Source organism: Dendrobates tinctorius, unplaced genomic scaffold, assembly GCF_039654945.1.
Source record: "Dendrobates tinctorius isolate UK_male_01 unplaced genomic scaffold, ASM3965494v1 ptg000021l, whole genome shotgun sequence".
In the NCBI taxonomy this organism is placed as follows: domain Eukaryota; kingdom Metazoa; phylum Chordata; class Amphibia; order Anura; family Dendrobatidae; genus Dendrobates; species Dendrobates tinctorius.
In genome coordinates this window covers 41,923,375-41,947,984 of record NW_027361689.1, presented here as the reverse complement: position 1 = coordinate 41,947,984, position 24,610 = coordinate 41,923,375, and the positions used below count along the sequence as shown (strand labels likewise).

At 43.1% G+C, this 24,610-nt stretch overlaps 1 protein-coding gene across 3 annotated transcripts in view; it reads left to right on the top strand.

Moving 5' to 3' along the window:
• The window catches only part of ATAD2B (ATPase family AAA domain containing 2B), a 190,857-nt gene extending 181,296 nt beyond the window's left edge, over positions 1-9,561 (top strand). For all 3 annotated transcript variants that reach the window (XM_073568304.1, XM_073568305.1, XM_073568303.1), the window contains exon 28: positions 1,492-9,561. In XM_073568304.1, coding sequence (XP_073424405.1) covers positions 1,492-1,533 — 42 coding nt within the window. In that variant the 3' untranslated portion in view covers positions 1,534-9,561. The remainder of the gene's footprint in view (positions 1-1,491) is intronic.
• Positions 9,562-24,610: the final 15,049 nt, after the last annotated feature.

The following is a 24,610-nucleotide window of genomic DNA, read 5'->3' as shown; positions in this document are numbered from 1 at the left end:
TTAAAAAAATACTTTTAGAACAGCTAAACTTTATATGGGGTGAATCGGAATCCCAGTAAATGATTGCAGCTGTGTACTGACTACTATGTTACATGAGGGTAAATGCGATTGCCTAATTCTGAAAACTACCACATCCCCAATTATACAAAGGTGTTTACACTTAAGCAGACACTTTTAATTTTGTTGTTTTTTATTTTTCCTTTCAGAATTATTTGTTTGTTTCTCAATTAATCTGTACAGATTATGGGTGACATTAAAGGTAGAAAAAAGGTCTGAAATTATTCTTGGCATGATTATTTTCTTTCTTACATGACCAAAAATTTGACATTTTAACAGAGCTGTGTAGACTTTTATATCCATTTTCCCCAATTACTAGCTCTTGGTAAGCAAAAACAAAAAACACAAATATCCTAAAATTAAAAAGTAAACTGCAAATAATGCATAAAGTTAATAATAATAAGGGTTTTTAGTAAACATAATTTTGATCAAAAGAATGTACAAGCCATCCCACCACGTCAAGGCAACCCTTGTGGGACAGTCCTAACTCTAGTATTTAAAACCTTTCCACTTGCCAAGTGACGTGAATGTGAACAAGGATCGAGGGTCTAAACCACTAGTAAAAGCATAGGCCAGACAGGATGTTTTTTTTTACTAGCTCTTAGTGTAGAGAATCCAAGTCTAGCTGGCCATGAGTCAAGTCGATGGCTACATTCACACATCCGCATGACATATCCTAGTGCTGCTTGTTTTTTTTCCCGGACAGCATACGGACCATAGAGTTTAATCAACTCGTACGTACATCCGTTTGATCAGTATGTTTAGTCCAGGAGACTCGTCCTATTCTCATCAGTTTTGCGGAGTCTATGGGGACCCATATGAAACGGATGAAAGATAGAATTTGTACTTCAACTTTCTATCCAAGTTTATTATGTTTTTAATAGACCATTTACTTAAGTGTCAATGGATAAAAAAAATAGTTCAGACAGTCTACCTGCTTTAGTGATGAGGAAAAAAAATGGATGCAACTAGGTAGACACATGAGAAAAAAGTTGGTCTGTTTCTCCTGGATGGTAAAACTTACATGAATGTGTGATTCTAGTCTAAGGTTTAATACGTGCATCCTCAGGTCATAATTCCTGTCACGAGCACAGGTCCTATCGGGCTGTTACTGTTGGTCAGTAGTCCTGTGGTCGGGCCGGGTTTTGCTGACCGAGTGCAGACAATGTAATGTGGACCTGTCGGTTCTGTTTTTCTTCAAAGACTATCACAATTATGACAAAAAAGGAACACTTTGGGTTATGCAACTCTGTTGATTTGATCTCCTTGTGAGTGCACCGCCAGGGATAAATATTGGACAGTTTGGTGGAATTTGGTGATTTTGATAGCCGGCATCGGCTGTAATTTTCTTTCTAAATGTTTTACTCTGGCATGAGGTTTTCTTTTTTTTTTTTTTTTTTTTATAAATAATCCGATATTCTCTGCTTCTTGCAGGCGATGGAAAGGACAGTTGATAGGTTTTACACATTCCTGTGAAAGTTGTTGCCAAAAAAAGGCAACATCAATTCTGTGACTCCTCCCGAGAGAGTGCAGTCCTCTGAGCGATTTTATTTATTCCTAGTGGCACCAAGTTCTGCTCTGAGCCTCGCTCTCCAGTATTCAACCTCTTACCATCTGCTGTTCAATGAGATTGGTGCTAATGTCTCAGGTACCTGATGCCAACCAGCCTACTAGAACCAAACATAACTTCACGTCGCAAGTGGACTAATGAAAAAAAAAATACACAAATAAAAAAAATAAAGCAAAAGAAAAAAAATACACCACAGCTTGAAGATTTGAGGTGCTAATGGCAGATGGATGACAAGTCCACCTTTTGTCTACACTTTCTGATGCTAGAAAGCCATTTGCACCAACTACCTTCTTTTCATCCTAGAAGATGGAGGGGGATCAAATCCATTCGCTGGGACATAAAAAAGAAAAAAAAAAAGGAAACTGAAAACTGGATCATACAGGAGCCAGGAACTTGTATTTATTTATTCTTTTTCATCTTGTGTTTTTATGTTCTCACTTTTCTCTAAAACCATCGATGATGTAGTCTTTTCTCTAGTCTCTCGTGATTCTTGGAAGTAGTGTGGGAACCCGGTTTGCGGCAGCTCATTGGTAAACTCGAAGCTCGCCCCTCTCTGTGCCTTGTTTTAACACTATATTTGGGGTATTCTAATTATTTTGGTGCATTTCTTATAATGATTGAAAGAAAACAAAACACGTTTGGTTTGTTCATTCACTTTTTAAGTAACGGAGTTATTCTGCCTCCACATTGTGATTAAGATTTTTATGAGCTGCAAGAGGGTTTTTTTTTTATTTTTTTTTTTTATATACAAGTACTACAAAGTATTAAAGCCTCACTCTAACCCATCCCCATCGTCCATGCTCTTGGATACCTCTCCCTATTTACCAATACTTTCTTTGGGTGGAGGTGTTTTGTTTTACGGTTGGGATAAATGTTACAAACCGAAGTATGTCGTGACGAGCAGAAATATTTTGGACGCTTCTATGCATTATTACATTTGGCAATCATGTGAAGACCCCCCCCTACTTTCCATATTGGCCATCTCCATCAAATCTAGTGATCAGACTCGATGTCTTTGAGGTAATCAATGTCTACGAAGATGCCACACCTGTCCTCAATGGTTTCTGCCAAGGGTAAAAAAAATTTTTAAGGCCTGGACTTTTTTTTATTTCCTCTGTCCTGTTTTCCCTCCAGAATATCTGGTCCTGGAGTCAATTGACATTCCCATAGATCTGTTTCATAGAGCCTGTTAATAGCATGGGTGGACACTGGAGATCGTAACCATTGCTCAAAAAAATCCTTCATCTACCATTGCTGAGGTTTGTCGTCTTGTTTGTTAGTTGTGAGACTTTCGAGATGCTCAGCGCTGTTTGGCACTATAGTGTTGGGTGTGATAAGTTGGGTTTATTTTTGCCTCTTGGTGTAGGTAGAACCTTTTTTTTTTTTTTTTTTTTTTTTTTTTTTCCTGTTCAATATGGCGAAATATCAAGCCAACACATGTGCTGCTCCTTCGATTGCCAGTAAATATCTTGATAGACAATTTGCTTATTTGTCAGATTTAACCGTTGGCTTTTCCCCACAGATGGTTAAATGGCACTGGAATTTTTGGTTGTATTTTCTTTGCAATTTTGAGCTAAATTTGAGTCCTTTAATTGTCCTAGCCATTACTTTAAAAGGGACACTTCAGGAAAACCTAAGTTGCAGTGTTATGTTTCGTACAGTCCCATAATGGGTGTTACATGACTTTAATATACCACTTCTATAGGCCCATGACTATGCATACCATTCTTCCTGGACAGTTCCTTTTTTTTTTTTCTTCAGTTCAGTATTAATTTTGTGAGAACAAGTTACTATAGTTTTTTTTTCCATGTAGCAGTGTTACATCCTGAACAGGAGCTGTGAATTCAGTCTATCATTTTACTCCCTCTCTTTTACCAATTTGGTAGCTGTCCCTACCTACGTTCACCATTGAAATTGTGCTGAAAATCTTTTTTTTTGTCAAAGTTAAGGGCCTTTTACATACTTTTATTATTGCGAGATCGCTAGCGATCTCGCTTTGTGTGACACGTACCTGCAACCGGCTCCCCCGCTGGATATCGCTGATCCCGCTCGAATGTCCTGGGCCATTTTTTCCTCTTTGGCGTCCCGCTGGCGCCGACTAGCGACGCATGGACACAGGCGGAAGTCGTTGTCATCACTGCAGTGTGAAAGGTAACAGCGACCACCGACTGATCGCTTATCGCTGCTGCGTTGCTGGTGAGATCTGCCTGTTTGGCAGCTCACTATCGACCATTTAGCGATGCACCAGCAATCCTGACCGGGTCATATCGTTGTCGGGATCGCTGGTGCATCGCTAAATGTAATGGGACCCTTAGAAATGAGGTCTGGGTTTACAGTAAAAAAAAAAAAAAAAATCAAGTACTTTCTAAAAAAATATAAATTCTGTTATCTGGAGACCTAAGCTCAAGATCTTTTTTGTTTTTTCACACTAGGGCCAGTTTAACATATCCATGACCGCGATGTCCCAGCAAACCACAGGCAAACATGAGGCTGTTCGGCAGACCCATGGCCAGTCCATACTCGAAATATGAAACCAGCTTAATAACTTAAATACATTCTGGTCTTTTAAAGGCCCTGACACTTTTTAATATATCAAAAGTTTGGTATAGTGCTGCAAACAAGTGGGCTATGGTTCAGAGTAACTCCCGGAACAGAGGATTGGTCTGTGTTCTGTATTTCTTCAGCCCACATCAGATTTTTGTTTTCTAATTGCAGTATAATATGTTGAGAAATTGCACACAAAATTTGTGAAAAGAACCTAATTTCAGAGGGGCTATTTGTCCGCTATACCCCGCTGCTGTCTGTAACTTCAGGATGGCACAACTCGTGGCCGAGCTGGTGCTAAGCCGAGGGTGGACAGTGGAGGCTTGACTAATAGTCATATTAATCAGATTTATAATGTCTGGTTTGGACAGAGAGCCTAGACGTTGTCTTATTGCACTCCATTTCATACCTGAAGAAGAGCTTTGAGGCCACCAAGCAAATTTCCTTAATTTGATATAAAAAAAAAATAAGTTTTTTTTTTAAAGTTTTATATTAACATTTTCAGCATAGTATTTGTAAATTCATGAAATTGAAATTTCATTAACTTTTTTTCTTTTTATCACCTCTCCTGACGAGTCTGATTTAGGATCACTATGTATTCCCCATGAAATAACAATTTTGGAGCATCTTTTCTCTCTCAAACATTTGCAAAAGCATTTCTACTTTTAATATTTTTGGGTCTTTCATTTACTTGTAGATCAATGTTAGTCCGGGCCATGGGACCCCCATCAAACGCTCAAAAAACCCCTTGAGACTTGCACGCCTCAGACAGGAGCACAAAGCTCCTGTCTGAGCGGAGTATGGATTCAATAGAAAGCACAGATTCTGCTCAGTGTATGTTCTCTCGTCTCATGGGTCTTTGGGGTGGGGGTCTCGACCCAGACCCCACTTATCTGCAGGAAGTTAAAGGGGCACAAAAATGTTTGTTTTTTTACTTGTCACTTTTTTGTATCTTGTGCTGTTCCTGTTATTACTCCTGAATATTTTTTTTTTATAAATTGTGACAATGGGGAGTTTACGTTCTGGTTTTCAAAGAGTTGTGTCCGTACGTAAATTGCCACGGTCAGCAGAGATTAGACAGTGCATGGAGACACCGTCCCAGTTGGTGACACCCTGTTGTCAATCTTCACCCATTTTTAATTTTTTTTCAAAACAAATTTAACTACTAAATGTGACCAATTTTTGTACTAAGCCAAAAAAAAAAAATCTCTTCTGCCATAATTGGTTTTCCTCATATGGTATTATGTTTGGGGGGTTTTTTTTGTTGTTTTTTTTTAACCTGTAGTTTGTAGGATTTTTTTTTTTTTTAATTGTAGACTTGCAAAAGTATCTCAGATGAACAGGTACAAACTTTTGTGTATTAATAGCATTTTTTTTTTATTAAAGCTGACTCATCAACCTTTTCATTAAAACAAAGTTGGCTTTATTAAAATAATAAAAAATGAAAAAAAAATTGGTTTGCTGCTATTTGTATTATTGGGTAGGTTTGGTTGCATTACTCCCCCCAATTTTTGGAAATAAATAAATGGCACATTTGTACAATGTTTGTCACCGGTCACCAAACCATAGATAACTCGAAAATAGGTATATACGGTAATATACATCCGTGTACTAACCTCCCTATACTGTACATAATTTTTATAGCTGCAGATCGGTGTGATATTTTTGTGGGTTTTTTTTTTCCCGTCGACCTGTAAGGTGTTAATGCTTTCAACTTTTCCTTTCTATTTGTACACAGGTTACAGTGGGCAAATTTCTATGTATATAAGAGGTTTATTTTGTATCGTAGTTTACTTTTTATTGTGTTTTCTCTTCCTTTTTCTGCATTATTATCGAGGGGCCAGAAAAGTTAGAATTTACAAAAAAAAAAAGTAGTGTTTACTTTATATAGAAAGTTGGCTATGAAAGGATTCATACTGTGTTTTTCTCTAAAATTCGCCATACTAGGTAGCAGGAGTAGTAGGTTCCCGATGCTGGAAAGAAATGAGAGCGGCTCCAAGCCTCTCGTTCTCAGCAGAAGCGCTCAGTCAACCGTAACTTTTCCAAGAGACTAAAATCCATAGCGATTAGTTATTTTACAAGAGCTCTGTCACCCCCTACTGCGGGAGCACCGCCACTCGGTGCAACCGGCAAGATTATTGAATCAATGACCTCATCCCTCACAAAGCACCATGGGATTTGAGAGCAAGATGGCAGTCAGACCAGATTTTTGTTTTTTTTCACAGCTTATTTCTGAAAAGGCAGTAGTAATTCTCTGAATTAAAGTGAAAGCTTTTTTTTTTTTTACCTTTTTACATTGAACTTCTTGTTTGTGTAGCGTGAAAGTGAATTGTTTACATTACTATATGGCAGTGATTAGTCTATACTATATGTTGAAACTTTACAAATACTTTGCTTTACCTGCTCCTTTAATTTTTTTTACTTTGTTACATTATGTTGAAATACTTGGTTCATGTTCAAACCAGTTGTGTTGCACATACGGTACTTGGCATCCCCTGGTGTGTTGCACATGCTTGGCATCCCCTGGTATTGTGTTGCACATGCTTGGCATCCCCTGGTATTGTGTTGCACATGCTTGGCATCCCCTGGTATTGTGTTGCACATGCTTGGCATCCCTCTTGTATTGTGTTGCACATGCTTGGCATCCCTCTTGTATTGTGTTGCACATGCTTGGCATCCCTTTGTATTGTGTTGCACGTGCTTGGCATCCCTTTGTATTGTGCTGCACGTGCTTGGCATCCCCCTTGTATTGTGTTGCACATGCTTGGCATCCCCTTTGTATTGTGTTGCACATGCTTGGCATCCCCTTTGTATTGTGTTGCACATGCTTGGCATCCCCTTTGTATTGTGTTGCACATGCTTGGCATCCCTTTGTATTGTGTTGCATATGCTTGGCATCCCCTTGTATTGTGTTGCACATGCTTGGCATCCCCTTGTATTGTGTTGCACATGCTTGGCATCCCCTTGTATTGTGTTGCACATGCTTGGCATCCCCTTGTATTGTGTTGCACATGCTTGGCATCCCCTTGTATTGTGTTGCACGTGCTGATCTAACAAATTTATATTTCTTGTAAACTTTTGTAAAATAAAAATCTTGCAGAATGCATCTTGGCGCGAGTGCACTCTGCTGCCAGACCGCCAAGTGATAACTTGCAGGATATCGATTGTCTTTTTGACCGTGACTGGAGAACAGCACGTTTAAGAAGTAAAGCAAAGTACTTGCAAACTTATTGAATATATGTAGATTTATACATGTAAAAAATAAAAAAATGGTTTTCCGAAGAGGAGCTCCTCTTTGACGAAGCAGGTGGCCAACATCAATATTGGACTGTCTGCCAGCTTTCATTTCAGCGCTCAGTAGACCAGGATCTCACGAGAGAGGACCATTATCGCTGCAGCGCTGCCTGGGTTATTTTACTGTATAATAAAGCAGGACCGCAGGCTATAAAACTGGATAGAAGCACCTGTGTTTTCATATTACGCCTTGGCATAGTCCTGAATGTTTGTGACACAAAAGCAGCACTTGTTTGGTGTGTGAAATCATTGGTTATGCCAAAGGATTGACCATGCGACTCTACATCGCACCCAAAACTACCTATGTTATTATGGAAAAATTCATTCATTGTAAATAATTTTAAAGAACACAGCGGCCTTCTTCTTGCCCTATCTGAAAGACGTCTTTGAGGATTGATGGTGATGAGCGAATGTGTTCGGATAAGTTGAAATTCGAGCATGCTCGGGTGCTAAACGAGTGTCTTCAGCATTCTAGAAAAATATGTTCGGGTCCTCTCGGCTGTTCGACGGCAGCAAACATGCAGGGATTGCCTAACAAATGTGCAATCCATGCATGTGTTGCTGCTGTCAATCACCCGTGGGGACTTGAACATAATATTTGAGCCCTCCGAAGACACTCGGTTAGCACACGAGCATGATCGGAGAGAACACCTTGTCTGAGCACATTCGCTCATCACGAATAGTGGAGCTTCTTGTTGACTGAACGCTGGTGCTCAGGGACCCTGTCCTTATGAAAGGAGCACTTTGGGGAAAATTAATACACTGTCAGCAGATGAGGGGTCCTAACCATCCCCAGTCACTGTCCCCCGTAAGCCATACAATATGCATAACAAGTGGTGTCTGTTTTGGCCAAGATTCCATAAATTGTTCCAAAATGGTCAGGTCTGTCTATTCTTTGGCGTCAAGTGGATTTATGCCATACAACATACAATTTTGTAGTTCGCTTGACCCTACGGTGAGATCCTAATGTCACGGTTATCACTTTCTCTTGCTTGGTGCTATCACATACCCAAGACCCTACTAATTGTATTTTACTGTGTAATCAAAATTGTCTGTTTAGCCCAAGATTTATGGTGCATAGCGAAACACGTAGATTCAGCTGACAGCACACAGATTATTCAATGGGATGCACGTTCCAAAAGTCCCAGGACCCAATAGGACCAGTAACTCACAGAAACCATGAAGGAGGAACAGCATCCAATCCGGGTGAAAAAATTCAATTCCTTTATTCTGCCATCAATACATCAGTACTGATGGCAGAATAAAGGAATAGAATTTTTTCACCCGGATTGGATGCTGTTCCTCCTTCATGGTTTTTATGGTGCATAGCGGTCTTGGACCTCAAGAAACCTACTTTATCAAGGGCCATATATATCACAGAAGTAACCTCAAAGTCTTAGGAGAATTCGGAACGGGATGGCGCAATGTGATGGTTGCATTACTCTTTCTTTTTCTTCTTTAAACCCCTCATTTTTGCTATATTACTCAGTGTCATTTTTATAAATGACTTTGCTGTCTACTTACAACATACCACGATGTATATACGGTTGTGTCCTTTCATGCTTGAACACCATCTTAAAACCTTATAGTTACTTGATATTATTTTTTTCCCTTTTATTGCCAATGTGTTTTCTAGGTTATTGTGTTACTTTTCTGTCTTTTTGTGGTTTTTTTTTTACTATGTTTGCAATAGCTTGTCTGTTGGAAGCTTGGTTCAGGAGCTGAACATCCTGTTTTTTATTGTGATCACAACATAAGCTTGAATTTGTCGGGAATTTCCCTGTACATTTTTTTTTTGCATTGTTATTTTTTGTTTTCTTTAATTCTGTTATGTGCATATAGTTCTCATTAACCCATATTTTCTGGATTGTGTAGCGTTTTTATCCTAAAAGAAAAGCTTGTATTTACATTTGATGTCTTTTCTTTTTTTTCCTTTTCTGGCTTTTATTTTCTATTTAGCTTTTGAAGTAAGTTATTTAAAAAAACAAACTAAAAAAAAAACAATTTTTTGAACTTGTTGGATTTTTTTTGGAAGAAATTACTGTAATTTGTAATATAACTGCTGTGACATACTTGAATAAAGATGAGATGGGGAACTTTGTGTTATTTTACTGCTTTTGTAGCTTTCATCATAAACAAAATGTATAAGATGAATCTTCTACAATTTTATGACTTGTCTCGACCAAGGACAAAGTACACAACAAATCGGGTTACTTTTGCAATTTCAAGGCCCCTGAGATGTACATTATGATGTTACGTGAGATCTAGAAGTGCCTAGGCTTCACACAACGTCATGGGAGCGGCCATGTTTAGTCAAACCAGGATGCCAGTTTAGGAATTTCGTCCTGCTCTGGTCAACTTGCCACGGCGCACCAAAGTGGATACCACAGACCAGAGTCATTCAATTATTCTTCTTATCTCTACAAGATAATCAATCCTCATAGGAAGATATTCCTGATAAAGACACAAAGGGGTTGCCCACTACTTAGACATCTAGTGATGAGCAAACGTGCTGGGATACGGTGTTCTCCGAGAATGCTCGTGTGCTAACCCAAGTTTTTTCGGCGTCCTCGAAAAATATGCCCGAGTCCTTGCGACTGCATGTCTCACATCTGTCCGACAGCCGCAACGCATGCATGGATTGACTAACAGCTGCGAGACATGCAGCCGCGGGGACTCAGACATATTTTTCGAGCACGCCGAAGTCACTCGGCACACGGGCTTGCTCGAATAACACCTTATCCAAGCATGATCGCTATCAACCCCTTCTCAATCACTATGTTGTAAAATAGCACCTATACTCACCGCCTCTGCTGTTCCAGCGTTATCGGCACTGGCTCTCCCGAAGATCACGTGAAATTGGCTGTAGAAATTGCGCACATCACAGTCAGCCCCGGCATCATTCCACCTTCAGACAAATCACATACATCAAGAGGATACGCTCAACTGATGGGGATGTGACAGACAAAACTCCTATAGAAGCATGTACAGGTTGCTGCAGTATCACCAATGAGATACGACGCAAACATTTATTTTATTCCGTTTTCAATCCTTGTATCTGCTAAAATGATGTGGTCTCATATGGCCTCAAAGGTTTGTTACTGTGTGCTTTTTTTTTTTTTTTTTTTTTGAAACATTGTCAGTATATTCCCACACTTTGAATTGTATTTTATCATTGTGGTTTGGTCCTGATGAAGAGGTTTCAAAACCTTGAAACGCGTTGACATAAACTGCATTCATGCTTCACCTTTGTGTGTGATCGTACCTTTTGAACCTTGAGCAGTGCGGACTGTGAACCACTGAATTCCTCAATTATTAAAAAAAAATAAACATAAAATTTAAACTTTTTTAAAAAATTTTTTAAGTTTTATAGCATTTTTTTAAACATTCTGCATAGTGTATGTGCTCCAATCTGGTCAGGATTCCGGGTGAACAGATATCAGAATTCATTTACCTAGTCTTTTAAATTTGCAAGTATAAGTGTGGTGCATTAAGGACGAGGCTGATTCTAAAGGGTTTGGCTGCAGGAGGACAAAGCTGCTTCTAAAGACAAATTAACTGTTACTTGTGAAAGGTTGATCTTTTGTTACACACCGTAGCAGAACTAAAAGGACACTCACAGTTAACTTTTGTTGCAGAGACTAGCTTTTTCCTGCCGTTTCTTCATCTACAATATACACCGGAATCCATCTTACATTGCTTCTTATGTACTGAGCCAAAATGAGGCTGAACTAGTAAAGAGTAAAGGACGTATCCTACTAGCTTGTTCGATTTGAAACTTAAAGATCTGTTCTCGCCCAAATCAAACATACTGTACAGGTTGGATCTGGACATATATGTGCACTTCTTGCGTATATTAAACATTTTGATTTTTGCTCGCCATTTGACTTAAGGATTCCTTCTCCCGATATTTCATTCTTTCCCTGCACAGATTATCATGGTATAACGAGTCAGCAAAGGCGATTTATAGCACCTGTACGGAGCCATTCAATCTATTCACACTCCAGCTAATTTCTACCCAACACAGCAGAAGAGCCAATATCCTCCGAGGTTTTATGCTAATAGAATAAAAGTGAAGATTGTAAATCACTGCAGGACAAATATTAGATGTCACTTTTCCCCTGACTCGTCCATCGCCCTCAGCAAAAGCTGTCTGCCTTCTGCTTCTGCAATGCTCCATTATTGCTGTGCCTGAACTGTCACTCAAGTGCTACATTGTGGCATGCAAGATTGAAGAGCTGCAGTAACCAAGCGCCACATGTACCTTAAAGGGACATTTCTTTTTAATGGGATTACAGGCTACAGTGTAGAAATCGTTTAGGAATTAATTGCATTTAACCCCTACATGACCTAGGACATATAGGTACGTCATAGAGCCTGTACCCCCCTTTTGATACGAGCTCCGGTGTTGAAGAATCCTCTTTTCCGTCACATGGCAGTTAATTTGATCAGTTGACCCCCCCTTGCCTCTCATTGCAGATCTCCTATGGACATACGTTATACATAATCCTGGCCAGTGACCGCGGCCTCTCTCTCCATACACTATAGTATAGTTATAAACCCAGGAAAAAATGGAGCCAAGAGCAGTAAAATAGAATTTATGAATTTTATTATTCAAATATAATACAAAAGTAGTGAATAGTTAGTAAAAGATTTTTTCATAAATAAGGGAATCGGCAACACCTAGGTTGCCACGCACAAAGGAGGTTGGAAGGAAAAGTGGCAGCGTAGTACTTAATCACATATACCAATAAAATTGGCCTTGAAAAATACAACAAAATTAGTATTCAAAAGATATTACCCACCAGAACAGGGAAAATGTGCAGAAAATGAAAAAAAAAGACACAAATCTCTCAATGGTCCTATAAAGTGCAACAGTGCATAATTAAGTGATCCAAAAGGACCTACAAAATAGACCACGGACAAAGAATATTGTAGCCTGATGTGAAATGTGACTGCTACCATTATTTTCCCATAGTAATGTGATCATAAACCCAGACCTACAAATGAACCACGGGCAAGGAGTGCTTATAAGGTGTTAGCGCTGCTGTTTAGAGATGAGCGACTTTGCCTTTTATCGGGTCGAGTCGGTTTTCATGAAACCCGACTTTCTTAAAAGTCGGGTCAAACAAAATCGTCCGACTATAGGGAGAAGTCGGGGTCCGACTGAAACACAAAACCCAATGCAAGTCAATGGGGAAGCAAAGTCGGCAGGCAGTGGAGGACAGTAAACTACAGTGCCCATTTCAATGCCAACAACATCAATTCTTATTACTGAAGCTTGTCAACCTTAATTTACTTCATAATAATAGTTACGCATTGAAAACGGGGTTATTTGGCTAAAGTTGTGGGGGGATTGGGCTGGCTCAAGGTTTTCGTGTGCCCTGGGCCAAAGAGTGCCAATGCGCCCCTTTAACACATACCACAACTCATGATGCTCCGATACGGCACAGAACTATAGGTATAGTACAATGACAAATACACTGCTTACATGACATGACTGATCTATTTTAAATTCTACAATAGCTCAAAAAACGAACAGTATATTACTCCATACAGTATTATGGCCACCACCTAGTGTGCCATACAGAATAATGAGCACCATATATTTCTCCATACAGAATAATAGGTCCCATATTATGTTCCCTACAGTATATGATGAGCTCCACATAATGCTACAGTATATGTTGGTCCCCATGGATGATGCTCCACTGTCTTATGGGCCCAAATAATGCTCCATAGAGTCCATATATAATGGGCCCCATTTCTAATGCTCGAGTCCAGTGTATAATGGGCCCCGTAAATGCTACTCCAGTGTCTGATGTCCCCCATTTGGAATGCTCCAGTATATGTTGGTCCCCATGGACGATGCTCCAGTGTGTTATGGGCCCAAATTATGTTCCATATATAATAGGCCCCATTTCTAATGCTCCAGTGTATAATGGGCCTCGTAATTGCTGCTCCAGTGTCTGATGTCCCCCATTTTGAATGCTCCTGTATATGATGGGCCAAATGGATGATGCTCCAGTGTATGATAGGCCCCACATATCATTCTCCAGTGTATATTGATCCCCCAAAAATCCTCCCAACATTTAAAAAAATTAAATAGCTCTCCTCGCTGGGCACTGCTCTACTCTGGAGTCCTCAGCATTGCCATCTTCAAGCTCTCTGCACTTGTACTGTTTCGGTAGAGGGCATACAGACGTGATGTCATCGCGCTCTCTAACCTGAATGTCACTGTCAGGAAAGGTGGAAGACGTCACGGCGGTGGAGCAGGGAGAGGTAAGTATTGCAAGTGCTGTGGCCCTGAGCAAACAAGGGGGGCCCACTCGTGGGCGATGGCACAGGGACCCTCAGTACGATGGTATGTCTGACGGCGAGTGGGCCCTCCCACCGGCAGAGACTTTATTGTACTATGAGGGGCCCTGTGCCACTGCCGTCGCCCACGAGTAGGACCCCCCACACCTGCTTAGGGAACCGGCACTTTCATCTGCACCTTCCTCTGTGTCACTGTGTAAGGTGGTATAGTATGCGGGAAGGGGCACCTGAGTTTCATCAGTGTCACATTCTGGCTCTGTAGAGTGCGAGGGGAATGTAGTGCTGTGGGTCAATGTACCAGCAGAATCATCTAGCAGTGGCTGTGCATCAGTGCACTCCATCTCTGATTCATGTTGGACTGGGGAATTCAGAATTTCACTTGATAACACAGGCATGGCATGTGTAAAGAGCTTCATGGAGTAATCTAAAGTGTGGGCTGCCGCATACATCACTTTTAGTGGGAGTGAAGGAGACAAGGAAAGGGGTGGTTCCTGACCAGAAGCCTGCACTGACGACTCAGTGCTTGCATTTTTTTAAACTTCAGAAGAGGAGGCAATAGAGCTGGAGGCTGTTTCGGCAATGTAAGGCAATACCAGTTCCTGATGCTCCGGCTTTTAAAACAGTTTACCTACTCCCAGAAAAGGGAGCCTTAAAGGCCTTCTTGTGCCAGACGATGACGCAGGCTCAACACCTCCTGCTTTAGCTGCTATTGTGCTTTTGGCACTACCAGCAGATGCACCACCACCATCAGTACCAGCTGGCCCCTCCCACCATACAGTTGTGGCCAAAAGTATTGACACCCCTGCAATTCTTTCAGATAATACTCAGTTTCTTCCTGAAAATGATTGCAAACACAAATTCTTTGGTATTATTATCTTCATTTAATTTGTCTTAAATGAAAAAAAACACAAAAGAGAATGAAGCAAAAAGCAAAACATTGATCATTTCACACAAAACTCCCAAAAATGGGCCAGACAAAAGTATTGGCACCCTCAGCCTAAAACTTGGTTGCACAACCTTTAGCCAAAATAACTGCGACCAACCGCTTCCGGTAACCATCAATGAGTTTCTTACAATGCTCTGCTGGAATTTTAGACCATTCTTCTTTGGCAAACTGCTCCAGGTCCCTGATATTAGAAGGGTGCCTTCTCCAAACTGCCATTTTTAGATCTCTCCACAGGTGTTCTATGGGATTCAGGTCTGGACTCATTGCTGGCCACCTTAGTAGTCTCCAGTGCTTTCCCTCAAACCATTTTCTAGTGCTTTTTGAAGTGTGTTTTGGTTCATTGTCCTGCTGGAAGACTCATGACCTTTGAGGGAGACCCAGCTTTCTCACACTGGACCTTACATTATGCTGCAAAATTTGTTGGTAGTCTTCATACTTCATAATGCCATGCACACGGTCAAGCAGTCCAGTGCCAGAGGCAGCAAAGCAACCCCAAAACATCAGGGAACCTCCGCCTTGTTTGACTGTAGGGACCGTGTTCTTTTCTTTGAATGCCTCTTTTTTTCTCCTGTAAACTCTATGATGATGCCTTTGCCCAAAAAGCTCTACTTTTGTCTCATCTGACCAGAGAACATTCTTTCAAAACGTTTTAGGCTTTTTCAGGTAAGTTTTGGCAAACTCCAGCCTGGCTTTTTTATGTCTCGGGGTAAGAAGTGGGGTCTTCCTGGGTCTCCTACCATACAGTCCCTTTTCATTCAGATGCCGACGGATAGTACGGGTTGACACTGTTGTACCCTCGGACTGCAGGGCAGCTTGAACTTGTTTGGATGTTAGTCGAGGTTCTTTATCCAACATCCGCACAATCTTCCGTTGAAATCTCTTGTCAATTTTTCTTTTCCGTCCACATCTAGGGAGGTTAGCCACAGTGCCATGGGCTTTAAACTTCTTTATGACACTGCGCACGGTAGACACAGGAACATTCAGGTCTTTGGAGATGGACTTGTAGCCTTGAGATTGCTCATGCTTCCTCACAATTTGGTTTCTCAAGTCCTCAGACAGTTCTTTGGTCTTCTTTCTTTTCTCCATGCTCAATGTGGTACACATAAGGACACAGGACAGCGGTTGAGTCAACTTTAATCCATGTTAACTGGCTGCAAGTGTGATTTAGTTATTGCCAACACCTGTTAGGTGCCACAGCTAAGTTACAGGTGCTGTTAATTACACAAATTAGAGAAACATCACATGATTTTTCGAACAGTGCCAATACTTTTGTCCACCCCCTTTTTTATGTTTGGTGTGGAATTATATCCAATTTGGCTTTAGGACAATTCTTTTTGTGTTTTTTCATTTAAGACAAATTAAATGAAGATAATAATAACAAAGAATTTGTGTTTGCAATCATTTTCAGGAAGAAACTGAGTATTATCTGACAGAATTGCAGGGGTGTCAATACTTTTGGCCACAACTGTACTTAATAATTTTTGGGAAAATGGACTCAAAATACCAGCAGATATATGGTACTGTTTCAGAAGCGGACAGCTCTATACAGTCTAGGGATAATTGTAACTCTCCGTATATATTTCATGAGTCAGACACAGACGGTCACAGGCTCATTATGGATTAGACAATAATATAAAAATTTGCAAAAGGGTACAGTATCACTAGATACAAGGTATATATAGTATAGTTTAAACATACTGAATCTCTCTATACATTTCAGGCGGCAAACACAGACGCTCTCAGGCCCAGCATGGATCCGACAACAATATAGAAAGTTGAGAAAGGGTACTATGGTGCCCCTGAGGGTACGGTCGCCACAGAGGTACTGCAGTTCATCCAAAGGTGTGGTATCCCACCCTCAGGTAAGAAGGGATCACCACTCAGGACTCCTAACCCTGCACTCAACACACACACTAGTTAGTCAGTGCTTTCTGGGTGTACTCCGCGGGAGGATGGCCTCATCCCGTACTGACTAGGAAAGGGTGTTGGGGGTTAGTGTGGAAGGTAGGTACAATGGGAGGAGCTTAGGTAGTGGAGTGATTGTGGGCATCCAATCAGAGAGAGCAAGGTGAAAGTTGGGTGGAGCTAGTCTGAGGTAAATGGATCTTTCTAGAGAGTTGCCAGTCGATGACAGGACAGAGTAAGAGCAGGATTGCTGTGAGAGGGCTGAGGGTCAGAGAAGAGAGAAAAATCTTGTCCAAGCTCCTAGACTGGAAGGAAGGGGTCCTTGGGGCACGGGAAGTGCAATAAGCCACCTGTGAAGACCGTTTCTGGAGAAGGAAAGACCAGGCCTCGTTGAGGAAGGTGGCTCCTGAAGGTAGTGGAGAAATACAGGGCTCAGCTAGAAAGACGGAGGCTGAGGTAACTAAGTGCCTCAGTCGTAGCCGCATTCAATACTAAATAAGGCAGCAGTTGGAATAAAAGACCCCGGAGCCTGACCCACGTCGCCCGGTGTGATCCGTGGCTGCTGGCTTGGGACACTGCGAAGGCGCACAGCAGGAAGGAAGGGAGAGATCAGCGCAGAGACATGGCCTAGAAAGGATACACAAGGAGGAGTCTTGAACAAGTGTTTCTGATCTACCTTGGAGTTTGCCGGACCCCTCCCTCGGATGACACAGTACCAATCGGGTCATCTTGTGCACAAAACTTTTGAGGAAAAACTCAGAAACTGCACCCAACTGTGTCTTTTACAACTCGCCTGCTACACACGCTACACTCACCATCCCCGTCAGCGGCTCACAAACACCATCTCAACTGCCCTGGGATACAGCTCTGCCCGTGGAGAGCTTCATCATCTTGTCTGCTTTAACACCGGCCAAGAGGATCTGCATTGCAGCGTCGGCTGCATTGCAGCGTCGGCTACCCTAGCCGAGTACCACGGGTGGCGTCACAATCCCCCCTTTCCAAATTAATTATCATACCATCTTCCCCCTCATCTGAACTGTCATCTTCTTTATTGGACACCCAGGGCCACGGACCGGGTCCCAATCACCACCGTGACATACTTCCCCCTTAAAAGAGCCTGAAAGGCCCGGTACTGAGTAAACCCCGGCCCTGCATGGCGTTTCATTTTAACACCAGGTAGCAGGGATATAGTGTATAGTTTCAACATATTTGAGGAGGCAGACACAGATGCTGTCATGGCCAGTATGGATTCAACAGCAATCTAAAAAGTTGAAAAAGGGTACAGTATCACCAGATGCAAGGTATATATAGTGTAGTTTCAACATTCAAAATCTCCGTATTTATTTCAGGAGGCAGACACAGACGCTCTGAGGCCTAGTATGGATTACACTACAATATAAAAAGCAGTAAAAGGGGAATGGATCCCAAGCTTACTACTGTATACTGTGTTGGGGTCATTTGGCGATCTACATATATATTTCAAGAGTAACACACAGCCTCGCACAGGCTCAGTATGGATCACACCATAATATAAAAAGAAGATCCGCAAGAAATAATCACACTTGTGGACCAATGTTCCAGATGTCAATGATGCACTTTGAGTGGTGGGTGGAGGATGAATTTCGGGCACAAAGGCTACTGGATCAACAGATACAAGGTATATATAGTATACTTAAATTACAAAAAATCTCCGTATGTATTTCTTGAGGCAGACACACATGCTCACATGCTCAGTATGGATTACACAATAATCTAAAAAGTTGAAAAGGGTACAGTATCACCAGATACAAGGTATATATAGTATAGTTTAAGCATTCTAAATCTCCGTAGACATTTCAGGAGGCAGACACAGACACTCTCAGTCCCAGTATGCATTAGCCAAAAATATAAAAAGGTTACTGTATCACCAGATACAAGGTACATATAGTATTGTTTAAACATTATAAATCTCCTTATTTGTTTCAGGAGGCACACACGCGCTCTCAGGGTCAGTATGGATTACACAATATAAAAAGCAGTAAAAGGGTAATGGATCATAAGCGTACAGCTGTATACAGGGTCATTGTAAATCTCAGTATATATTTCCAGAGTCAGAAACAGACTCTCACTGGCTCAGTATGGATTAGACCACTATATAAAAAACAGTAAATAGGTAAGGTATCACAAGCATACAGCTGTATACGGTGTGGGAAATAATGAACGTTCTTTCACTGTGCTGAAAAAAAGAATAAAAGTATTAGTGCTGTGTAAAAAGCTGTCTGCACAGCACTGTACACACTCAGCAATACTGCTATAAGGCAGACTAGTACTCGGTGCTACTGCACACAAGAAAATCCTCCCCTGTGACTGCACCCTAACTGTACCCAACAATTGCGTTCAGCATAAGCACATCAGAACTTCTGTTTACAGGCCTAAGTGTCTCCCGAAAGACGGGCCAGAGCGAGCCAAAACCCCCCCTCCCCAGAGGCGTAAGTGGAGGCCCACATGACAGTGGGTTGGAGGGAGGGAGTTAACTGTCCCTGGGGGGTGGAGTATGGAAATAAGGGGGGGCTTTGAAGTCGGCTTATGGGGCGGTTACCTCAGTTCCCGCTACGGAGCCGCAGAAACTGTCCCATGCCCAGACGGCATGGAGTCCTTATCAGCTGGATTGGAGAGGCTGCGCGCTGCAGCGCAGTTGCAGCCTGCCAGAGTGGATCGAGGAGCAGGTCGCAGGGATCATCGGTGGAAGCAGCGGGTCAGCCGCTGGTGTCTCTTCCCGTCCGAGTCGGCGGTCAAGGGCCACGGAGCGTTTATCCCTCGACGCAGATCCCAGGGTCGGGTGCCTGCTGGGAAGCGTGCGGGCAGTCCCCGGGCTGGAAGGAATCCACGAGCCGGGCTGGGTCCAGTGGCGGTTGCAAGTCCTTCTCCCCGAGCAGAGCGGGTGGCGGGGCCTGCACTCGCTGGGTCGGCGATGAACAATTACATCACGGCAGGCAGTCATGGAGCCGGGCTGTCTGCCTCCTCTTCTTGGGGCGGCGGTGGGAGTTACCCGGAGGGGGGGTCGTCGGGCAGCAGCCCCCATCGCCCGAGGCTGTCAGCTATGCCCAGTACCTCGGGCACCCTGACTGGAACGTGAATCAGCATAGACGGTGCATCAGGCAGTCGGTGAGGGTTGCGGGGAGTGGGTGTCCGCAGGCGGAAGCCCCCGTGGCTGTGCATCCCGCTTGCCTCAGCGGGGGGCCGGAGAAGCAAACAGCCCTGAACGGAGTTCCCCGTGAGGGCGTCAGCGTCGAGAAAACCTGTTTCACAAGGTGGCGGATCTCTGGGGACAGAGGGTCTGAGGGGAAGCTCCATAGTTGACGCACAGCTGGATACGGGATTGGCGGCTGGAGGAGTCACAGCGTCATCGCAGCCCGGTGCATATGGCTTCATGTCTTGTTTGTCCTCATCTCTAGTGAGGTCCCCTGCGGTCAGGAGAGGGTTGGGGGCCGGCCGGTGGCGTTAGGTCAGGGAGTTGTGGACCAAGTTCCTTCATGGATTGGGGGGCTAGGGGAGATGTTGACTTCCATGCGGGATTTGTTTGCACGGATGGAGGGATTTGGAGCGCCCCGGCGCATTTAGCCACTTGGGTGGAGTCGCAGGAGCGAGGGACCAGTTTGTCGGGGGCGGTTACCGAGGTGTCAGTTGGCCGAGCTGACCCTGTGTCTGTTTTGGTTCAGACTGAGAAGTAAAAGGAATGTCGGATCAATGTAGATGACAGGGCGCATGGGGAGGTATATGTATGCTTTGAGGGCCCACTGGGCGCTCATCGTAAGAAGGAGGTGCAGGAAAAGATATAGAAGGACGAATATGTCATGATTTTGTCACTGCTTCCTTTGGAAAAGTTGAAATTTGACAAAGGGAAGAAGGATGATAGCCAAATAGAGGAGGAAAAATGGAGATGGCGATTGATTCCGCACAGATTATCTAATTGGCTACAGGCATTTGATATTTATATATATATATATATATATATGAATTTGCACCCCCTATAAATAGAAAATCACAACACAGACGGCGACAACCCTGGCACACCCTGCAAACACGTTTCCTGCAGCGGTTCCCAGGTGCGCCGAACGTCTGAGGAGAAAATCCAATCTACACGAAGATTTCATCCATTATAAGTTTATGCTTAGAACATACAACACTGCCCTTCACCTCTCCAAACAAACCTATTTCAACACCCTCATCACCTCACTGTCCAATAACCCTAAACATCTCTTTGACACTTTTCATTCTCTACTCAACCCAAGAGTACAGGCCCCAACCACGGAGCTCCGAGCTGACGATCTGGCCAATTACTTCAAAGAAAAAATTGACCAGATCCGACAGGAAATTATCTCCCAATCACCTCATACCATGCACTGTCCTCCCTCACCCACTGCATCTAGCTCACTCTCTGATTTTGAACCAGTCACAGAAGAAGAAGTAAGCAGGCTCCTTGCATCTTCTCGCCCAACTACTTGAACCAGTGACCCATTTCCGTCACATCTCCTCCAGTCCCTTTCCCCTGCTGTCACCCCTCACCTAACTAAAATATTTAACCTCTCTCTCTTCTGGTATCTTTCCCTCCTCATTTAAGCATGCAATCATACATCCACTACTTAAAAAACCATCCCTCGACAAAAAACTGTGCCGCTAACTATAGACCTGTCTCTAATCTTCCCTTCATCTCTAAAACTCCTGGAATGCCTGGTCCACTCCCGTCTTATCCGCTATCTCTTTGATAACTCTCTTTTCGACCCTCTCCAATCCAGTTTCCGCTCTTTACACTCTACTGAAACTGCCCTCACTAAAGTCTCTAATGATCTACTAACAGCTAAATCAAATGGTCATTACTCCATGCTAATTCTCTTGTATCTCTCTGCAGCATTCGACACTGTGGATCATCAGCTCCTCCTCACTATGCTCCGTTCCATTGGCCTCAAGGGCACCGTTCTCTCCTGGTTCTCCTCCTATCTCTCTGACCGCTCCTTTACTGTATCTTTTGCCGGTTCCTCCTCTCACCTTCCCCTTACTGTTGGGGTTCCTCAAGGATCGGTTCTAGGCCCCCTCTTCTCCTTGTACACTGCCCCTATTGGTGAAACAATCAGTAGATTTGGTTTCCAGTACCATCTCTATGCTGATGACACCCAATTATACGCTTCTTCTCCTGACATCACGCCAGCCTTTCTAGAAAACACCGGCGATTGTCTAAACGTTGTGTCTAACATCATGTCCTCATATCTGAAACTGAACCTGTCAAAGACTGAACTCCTTGTGTTTCCTCCCTCTACTAATGTACTTATACCCGACATTGCCATTTCCGTGTGTGGTTCCACTATTACTCCCCAGCAACATGCCCGCTGTCTTGGGGTCATACTTGACTCCGAGTTTTCCTTTGCCCTCCACATTCGATCACTGGCTCGCTCTTGTCATCTGCACCTCAAAAACATTTCTAGAATTCGACCTTTTCTTACTTTTGACTCCGCAAATACTCTTACTGTTTCTCTTATTCATTCTCGTCTTGACTATTGTAACTCTCTTCTAATCGGTCTCCCTCTTACCAAACTCTCCCCTCTCCAATCTGTCTTGAATGCTGCAGCCAGGATCATATTCCTCGCCAATCGTTACACCGATGCCTCTACCTTGTGCCAGTCATTACACTGGCTACCCATCCACTCCAGAATCCAGTACAAACTTATTACGCTCACCCACAAAGCTCTCCATGGCTCAGCACCACCCTACATCTCCACCCTTGTTTCAGTATACCACCCTACCCGCGCCCTCTGTTCTGCTGATGACCTGAGGTTAGCATCCTCAATAATCAGAACCTTCCACTCCTGTCTCCAAGACTTTACACGTGCTGCGCCAATTCTTTGGAATGCGCTTCCCAGGTCAATATGATTAGTCCCCAATCCCCACAAGTTTAAGCGTGCCCTGAAAACGCATTTATACAGACTGGCCTACCGCCTCAACACATTAACCTAATCTATCCCTGGGTAGCACAGTCAAAAGTTTTACCATAACCAGGTTCCCCGCATCATGTTCCCACATGCTTTATGCATCCATTAGCCCTCTGTGTCTGTACTGTTACACACTTAACATTATGGCTGGTCCAAACAATCAGGGCAGTTGTTACCACCCACCTTTCGTGTCTCCCCTTTTTCCTCATAGATTGTAAGCTTGCGAGCAGGGCCCTCATTCCTCTTAGTATTTGTTATAATCTATGTGATTATTGCTATGATGTAATGTCTATTGTCTGTACAAATCCCCTCTGAAATGTAAAGTGCTACGGAATATGTCGGCGCTATAGAAATAAAATTTATTATTATTATTTTGGCTAGCGTGTTTGGAGAGAAGGCGCCTGACAATTCTCTTTTTTGTTTTTTGGATTCGATTGGGGAGGCTTATAGGCTGTACGGGGTTCAGGCTTGGCTCCGTTATGACAAACAGTTTAGGCATAGGAAGGCGGTTTGTCCAGCAATTCGGTGGGAAAAGAAAGACATCCGTTTGTGGTTGAAGGTTATGACGCCGACTAAGTTCGGCCATTCCTTTCCTGGGGGTGCCGGTTCATGCAATGCACAAAGCAGTGGACAAGGGGCAAGGGGGTCAGTCGGGGCAATCGGTCAGTCAGAAGCAGGGTCTCTGTTGGCAATTCAATGATGGCCACTGTAAATTTGGGGCTACAGTGCTGAAAATTCAAGCACCTTTGATCCCATTGCAAAGGAACCTCACATGGTGCTTCCAGATGCTTTAGGAAGCAGAAAGGAGAAGCAGAGTGAGAGTGCTAATTCAAAAGGGGTAAACGCCATTGAAACTGGCCGCGATGGTCCGTTATGTAAGTAGGTTTCCGGATGGGGTTAAGTAGGAACTGTTGTTGTCCGTTTTCAGTGACGTGTTTAAAATTCCCGCCTGTCCTTTTCAGATACCACTGGTGATTAACAATCTGAGGTCAGCTGACCAATATGCTGAGGTGGTGTCGTAACAGTTGGGGAAGGAGGTTAAGTTGTGAAGGATGTCTGTGCCGTTTAGGGATCCTCCGTTTGAGGATTTGGTTGTCTCGCCCCTGGGTGTAGCGCCTAAGAAACAGCAGCATAAGTTCAGGCTCATTCATCATCTGTCTTTCCCTCGTGGTAGGTCAGTGACTGATGGAATTGACCCAGAGCTGTACTCTTTGCTTTATAAGTCATTTGAGGATGCGGCAAAGTTTGTCTGGAAATGTTGGAAGGGGGAACTTTTGCCTAAAACGGATAATGAGTCGGCGTTTATGTTGATCCTTGTTCATCCAAACAGTGTTAAGTTGTTGGTGTGTTACTAGGGTGGTGCTTTTTGGGTTGATAGGTGTTTGACAATGGGTTGATCGGTGTCTTGTGTGTTTTTGGAGGCATTCAGTTCTTTTCTCTAATGGGTTGTCTGTGAAGTATTGGCTTTTGATTTCTTGATTCATTACCTGGATGACTGTTTGTGTATCGGTCGGGCTAATTCTGGTTGTTGGGAGAGGTTATTTAGAGCGGTGGAATGGGTGGCGGAGCGTTTCGTTGTACCGCTTGGTCCCGGTAAAACAGAGGGGCCTTGTACGTGTCTATCGTTTTTGTGAATCGTGATTGATTCGTTAAAATGTGAATTCCATTTGACGGAGGATAAGGTAAAGGCGTTGCGGGATGAGGTGTCTCAGGCAATACGGTTGAAGAAATTGTCGTTGACATAGGTGCAGTCACTACTTGGGAATTTGACTTTAGCTTGTCGCATTATTACAATGGGTTGGGTCTTTTCTCGATGGTTGTCGAGCGCTACGGCGGGAGTGCGGGCTCCGCATCATTTTGTTCGGCTTTACAGTGAACTTAAGGCTGATTTTTAATTGTGGGACTATTTTTTGGAGCTATACAACGGACAATTTTGGCTCATGGAGGAGGCAGTTGTAAATGATGACTTGGAGTTGTTCACAGATGCGTGTGATGGAGTGTGTTTTGGGTCAT